Source organism: Limulus polyphemus, unplaced genomic scaffold (genome assembly GCF_000517525.1).
Source record: "Limulus polyphemus unplaced genomic scaffold, Limulus_polyphemus-2.1.2 Scaffold2976, whole genome shotgun sequence".
Classification (NCBI taxonomy): domain Eukaryota; kingdom Metazoa; phylum Arthropoda; class Merostomata; order Xiphosura; family Limulidae; genus Limulus; species Limulus polyphemus.
The window spans coordinates 143,330-150,218 of NW_013668586.1; the positions used below are offsets into that span (position 1 = coordinate 143,330).

A 6,889-nucleotide genomic window follows, 5' to 3' on the forward strand; every position below is an offset into this window, starting at 1 on the left:
CCTAAATATCTAGCTGAGTGGTAATAACTCTGCAGAGCATATCATCCAGCACTCATTACATTTTTAATTGATTTTGAAGGAAAATATGCCAGATCTGTGAACAATGAGGAAGTCCATTGTTTTTCAGTATGTATTGGAGTACAGCAGTAACAGCACGAACATTAATCTTGGTAAATATACTTTTGGTTCAAGTTTGATTTGTCTAATTGTACCAGTGATTATGTAAATTGTGAAGCCTAAAATATAAATGATTGAATTTGATAGCTCCATCACTACAGAGCATAGCTTAAATGGATAACTTGAACATTATCTAAGTGGTTCATTCCATAGCATGATGTGAGCTGTATAATAGAGCTCTTGACAAAGCATAATGGTGGCATAGTTATTTGGCAATGTATGTATGTAAACAAATGCACATGTATGGACTACACATTGTAGAAACATTACATGGAATCATTTACGAGTGTTTTAGATATATTAAGAGTAAAAACAAAAACAACATTTTTTGGAACAATGAAAGATAAAATCTTTATCACAAATTTCAGCCAACTAGTTTTGGTAATGCAGATAGCATCATCAGGGCTAGTAACTAAGTTTGTAAGGTATATTAACATGGTTAATTACACAAGGAGTTTGGTAATAAATAATAAGGAAACAAAGGAAAACAACGAGATCATAGAGCAAAGAATCTGATGTTGATGATGAGAATCAATGAAAATGAGGTTAAGTGTGATGAATAATTTGGAAAGTATTGTTAAAAATGCAGTGTGTCTGTTATTTTCATAAATAATGGGAGTATATTTCAATTTTGATGAGATATTTTTAGGTTGTTAATTTTTCATCAAAGAGACAACAAGACTCACACAATGGTGAGAGAGAGAGAAAAAACAAAGTTTTACCTGGGGTTTTAAAGAACACAAGTTTGTCTGGTGTTTCTCAAAAGTATAGTGCAGAAAATACTTTAACTTGATCAAGTTGCAATATTAATGACTATGTTAAAACATTAGTAGCAAATAAAATTCACAGATAATGGCTTAGATATCATAACAAACGTATAAATGTGGTGTACCAGGTGTTTTATTTGTTTGTGATTCAGTCATGCAGCTTGAAATATTTTTAATAAGCAAACAATGTTATTGAATATTTTCTTAGTATTATTTTATTGCAAAATACAGTTTTCATGTATGAAAATATAGCACTTAAGTGTAATATGGGAAGGCAGAAAGTACCACCTAAGCAGTGAAACCTTGTAATTCATGCCATAATTGTTAAACAGTTTGTCCCTCAAGAAAAAAAAAATAGCAAGAGCTCACAGTCAAAGGTGAGATTAGCATTGCCTAACCCAAGTCAGCTTGATTGTGTAGGACCTGAGCTCTCTCGACCTCCATTCCTATCTACTGGATTTGGGCTTTGTCTGTGTAGCACGTAGGAAATGAGACTGGGTAAGAAAACTTGATGTGTGTGGTTCCATTATTTGACAGAGGTGACAGAAGGCAGCACAGTCATCAGAGAAGTCATCAGGTTTTCTGGACACATGTTCTATGTGCAGTGATGGACATGAGTACATGCTAATTCACAGTTGTAACCTAGCATTATGATCCTCTTAACCTATGCACTTTGCTGAACCTTTAATCAATTAGAACTCTGTGAACCTTTGCATTTGAATCTACACTTTCAGTATTAAAGGGCAAGTTCCAGTCATGGTCAGTCTCTCATTCTTAATGTGAAACATTGTTCCTGACCTGACTTAACTAGATCTTGTTCCAGGTCCTGCCTTCCCTACTCGAACTCGATGCATCATTAACTTATCGAGCCTCCTACTGCTGCTTATTCCCAGTAGCCTCTGATAGCCATGCATCTCAAAGGCTTCCAACACTTTGATGTGTCTCATTTTAAGCATCCAACTCTCACAATCATAACTTGCTACTGGCCAGGCCATCATTTTTAGCATCTTCACCTTAATATTCTTGCTAAGTCACCAATCTTTCCAGAAGGATATGAAGGACCTGGCTACTGCTCTGGCCATGCTATTGTGTTTTATCATTATAGGTTAGATATATAGTTAAATGACCAATGCTGTGAGAGAACAAAGATCACGAGCTGACATTTTTGACTATAAAAAAGTTTACCTGTTGGATTCACTTGCACTTTCTTGGTTCAAAGTTCTACTTGGAATTCTTTGAGTAAAGATTTACTTTAAGATCATCGTGTTAAGTCTGACAGAAGTCAATCCTAGGAGAAGGAAAGATGTGGAGCTAATTACAGTCTAGTAGACTGTCTTTACGTGTATGTAATTAGATATATTGCATTTCATTTTTGTTTGCTTTATAGTATAGATTGTGTTCATTTTGATAAACTTGTCAGGTTATCAGATTCAGATTAATCTCCTTATATTCTGAGCGAATATGTTGTTATTAGCAGGTCTAACTATCTAAAACTTGTTAGACAGTCTGTTTTTACCTGAAAATAATGCACAATCAAGTATATATCATAAGAGCTTAAACTAAGAGGAGGCAAAACCAGTGGTGGTAAGTATACTAAAGTACCTCACTATAACCCTAAGCAAATTACAAAGGAATTAGTGTAGATGTGAATATTCTATTTCTTGATGTAGTCATTGAAAGTGTACACCAGACTGAAGCACATAATTTACACCTGAATTATTCGAGATAAGTAATCTTGAAATCTCAATTGAATGAAATGCTAGTGGCCATAGGTTTAATATTTTTAAAATCTGTTGAATCAAATAATTAAAAACAAACATAAATTTATATCAGATTTTTGTGCATTTGTATCAAAAATTATACTTATAAAATTTTAGAGGTTTTTTCAAGGTAGAAGAACAATTCCTTGAATTATGTTAATCATGTTATATTTGAATAATTGCCAGCATTTTTATAATTGGCTTCTTTGATGCCATAAGTAGGAATGCAAATGTTCTACAATTAAAGTTTTTGTGATCTATATACATAAGTAAAACCTTGCAAACAATATAATATTGTGAAAAATATTTGGCTTTTTTTGTGAGAAATTGCTTCTTAAAGGAATGAAATATTTCTAAATGGTATTGGCTCAAAATGCAAAGATTTCAGTAAAAACATATTAAAAATTAAAAACTATAATTGTCAAGTTTTTGATGCAACAAAGTAAGTGTTTGGTTCTGTGCTTATATGCATATTATCAATAGACATCTTGGATCCTAATGTTCTATTTCCAACAGACGTATATTTCTTGAAAGAGGTAGACTTCAACTATACACATATATTATGACTTCACTGGATTGAGAAAATGGGAGATCTCAATAATTATCCCTATCTATATTGGCTTGGTAAAGATCAAAATGCTCATACAACAATCTTTTTTACAGAGTTACGTTCAAAATGTAATTAAACTACTTTACTGTTAATGTATGCTAATAAGCTTAGCATCAAAATATAGTCTCTAATTAAATGTTTATATCATCAAAGTTTTACTTTATTAATTTCAAAAATATTTTTTAAATAGATTCTCAATCTTCATCCCTTGTGTCACGTGATGCCTTTGCACTCTAACTTTTAATTTACAGATTTTCTCTCTTCCCTTAGATGGGTTTCAGGGCATCCAACTAATTAGAAATACATACAATAAATATTGACAAGCAAGAATATAAAATTTGAACCTATTTTCTTACTTTGCTGAGATATCACTACATTTGTTCCACCCATATGACACATCCTTTCTATATCTCTTTATCATAAAATATATGCCTATAATTCTCTCAGATATTGCTTATGAATATATTTATAGCCAACAGAAATAGCAAACTTTTCTTTACAAGATTCTTTATGCAGTTATTTAATTTTGGTGGCCAAGTAGACAGTTTGACTTGAGATTCATTGTGTGCATCTATTGCCCTTCAGCCTCAAGCAGCTAACATAAAATTTATATCCTACTTATAACTTAGCTAGAAAGCCAGTTAAACTAGAATAGTTTAGGAACATTCTATTATAGTGTCTGATATAGTTTTTGTGTATTAAAATGCATATCTGAAAGCAACATTACTATTGAAAAAAGAAGTATTATCAAGACATCTCCTGGGTATAAAAAAGCCTCTATGGTAAAGTAATTTTTAACTTTCTGTTTTTTTATGTACATTTAATATTTATTATCATATAGTTTTAAGAAAATTAAATAAAATACAAAAATTAAAACTTACTAGATTAGATAAAAGAACTTATATGAAAAAATTAAATAAAAAAAATTATCATCATCACTCATTTGTGGAATTCCAGAAGTTTAAAGTCACATGATGTAACTTAAACCATTTGTTTACCCTAAGCTGTCCTGCATGATATATTAACCTTCACATACTGTGAAAGGGTCTAAGGTACACTGTAAAGCCATAAAATAAAAGACAGAAGATTTGAAAAGTTAAAAGCATATGCTATTATTACAAATAGTTGTAATTGTTTGCTACAATCTGCAGCCGCTGTAGAAAAAAAAGTAGTTTTGATTTTATTTCATATTTTAAAATTTGTATTTCACCATAAATTGATACTTTTGCTACAGTTAGTGTTAATGCAGAGAAAATTAGAGAAAAAGTTATGCCAACAAAAGCTTTTGATATTCATTTAGGAACTCTAGAGTTCATTCAAATAACATATGAAAATGATAAGATGAAAAGAAGTGTTTTGTTATCATGAAGATCATCTTTCACTCAAACTGACTCAGTAAATTCACAGAAAAATTTATTTATTAAAAGTCTGTTTTTTTTATGTACAACAGACTTGTGGTATTTGCTAAAAGCTTGCAAAATTTTATGAACATACACTTAGTACCTTCAGAGGTATAATATGTACATTTTCCTGGTTATTTGGTGGTTACAAGATTGGCCCAAATGAACTCAATACATAGGGTTAACTTTTATCAGCAATATGTATATCAGAAATTACCATTTCTATCTTTTAACCCTCTTGCTACAGGTATGTCAAAGAGAGCATTTAACAGCCCTTTTACAGACATACATTCAAAATTAAATTAAACTACTTTACTATCATGGTATACAAATAAACTTGGTATCAAAATATAATTAAAAAATCAACCTGTAATATTCTATAAGTTTAATTTCTGAATTTTATAAGGAAATATTGAAATGAATCTTCAAACTACCATAGTATAAAAATCATAATATTTGTGTTCTAGATCTTCCCTTTCTCTAATTTATTTACTACCCCCTCTCTGAAGTACAAAATTTTAAATTTTTAGATGAAGAAAATATTTTTAAACTTTGCTTAAAAATCACTTTGCACTCAGAGCAGTCACCATTCTTATTCCTTATAGTCACAGATAGTAATAGTAGTCTTCAGTAAAAATAGTTAAATAAAAAACCTGATTTTTTGTGTACAAAAGATCTATGTAGACACCATATAAAAATATTTTCAATCAATTATTTTAAACCTTCTTGTTATATATTAAAACATATTTCTGTCTTACCAAAGTTGATACATTTTATATCTTCTTATAATTTCCAACCTATGCAATTGTACAAACATTGGTAAATAATGTTAATTATTATCCATATTTCACATCAGTTTTACAATAATTTAATTATTTTAGTGTTATGATTTATATTGTTACACTTTGCTCTGTTGATATTTAATTATTTTACTGTATTCTTTTAGGGACAGATATATCCAGTAAGGGACTACAGAAGATACACTCCAGTTTAAAAATACTCTTGAGTTTTATTTCCTTCTTAAGCCCTACACATCTTGTTCTGTTGATGAGTTTAATATCCAACAATCAAGCAATGATCAACAATTCTACAGTAAAAAGAAAATTGGATCCTAGCACACGGAATATATTTACAGATCATTTATTGTGCTTTAAGTTTCTTTCTAATATACTAAAGACTGTGTTTAGATAAAGAACAAAAGCTAGAGTCATGAGGAAGTAAGTGTTAAGATATCTATGTTTGTCAAGTCTTTTTCATCTTACTGGCATACAAAACTTGGGTCATTTTTCTGTGAAACAAGATTCAAGTGTTTAAAAAAGTACTTTGTACAAATTCTTAAAACATACTAGCATATTAATACACAAATGTTTAAATAATTAACAAAGTATACAAAAACTGACTAATTTTGACAGACAAGCTTCTCATTCTCAAGTTTTCTTATTTTGGTACTAATATGAATCATTTAAAGTGGAGCTATCTTTGTGTCAACCAATCATATCACAAGTTTCTTTCCATTTTATTGTGGAATATAATTCATTTAATGAGGAAACTTCAGATGTTATTTCATCTTACTGTGAAACATAAATTAGGTCGTCTTGTTACAAATAAAAATATCCAGTTGTTCTCATTATTAAAAAAAAACTTATTATCCTTAGAATAGAATATTTGTGGATCAGTTTATGGCAGTGGAAGTCATGTTTTGTCTACTTAAAGTCCATCTTTAAGGCATCTGAGTGATGAACAAATTACTGTGAAGCAAGCCTCAGCGTATGTAGCAATAACATATGTCTCATACTACCTTACCATGATATAAAGCTCGGGTCATTTTTAGTAATAAAATGCAAATCATATTACAACAAAACTTATGAATCAAAATTCTGCTTACCCAGTATGAAACAAATTACAAATCACTTAGTGTGAAACATAATTCAGACAATCACACTGTGGAGAAGAAAACTGAAGACATTTTCCTGTAGTCCAAGACACTTGCCACCTTAATAGTTAATGTGACCTGTTTGAGCCCTAAAAAGTTATTTTAAATGGAAAAAACTCATACCATCCTAGAAGTGACCAAAACACTGGTTACTGTGTCACTGAGAAAAGTTCTGGTTGAACATCATAGCTCGAGTAATCTTACAGTGAAATATATTGTTACGTCTCCGTGTTTTAATTAAT

General features: G+C 30.4%; 1 protein-coding gene across 2 annotated transcripts in view; it reads left to right on the forward strand.

Moving 5' to 3' along the window:
- Positions 1 to 6,857, forward strand: part of LOC111088004 (nephrin-like) — a 125,723-nt gene extending 118,866 nt beyond the window's left edge. For both annotated transcript variants that reach the window (XM_022396685.1, XM_022396686.1), the window contains exon 14: positions 5,661 to 6,857. In XM_022396685.1, coding sequence (XP_022252393.1) covers positions 5,661 to 5,708 — 48 coding nt within the window. In that variant the 3' untranslated portion in view covers positions 5,709 to 6,857. The remainder of the gene's footprint in view (positions 1 to 5,660) is intronic.
- The last annotated feature ends 32 nt before the right edge of the window (positions 6,858 to 6,889 follow it).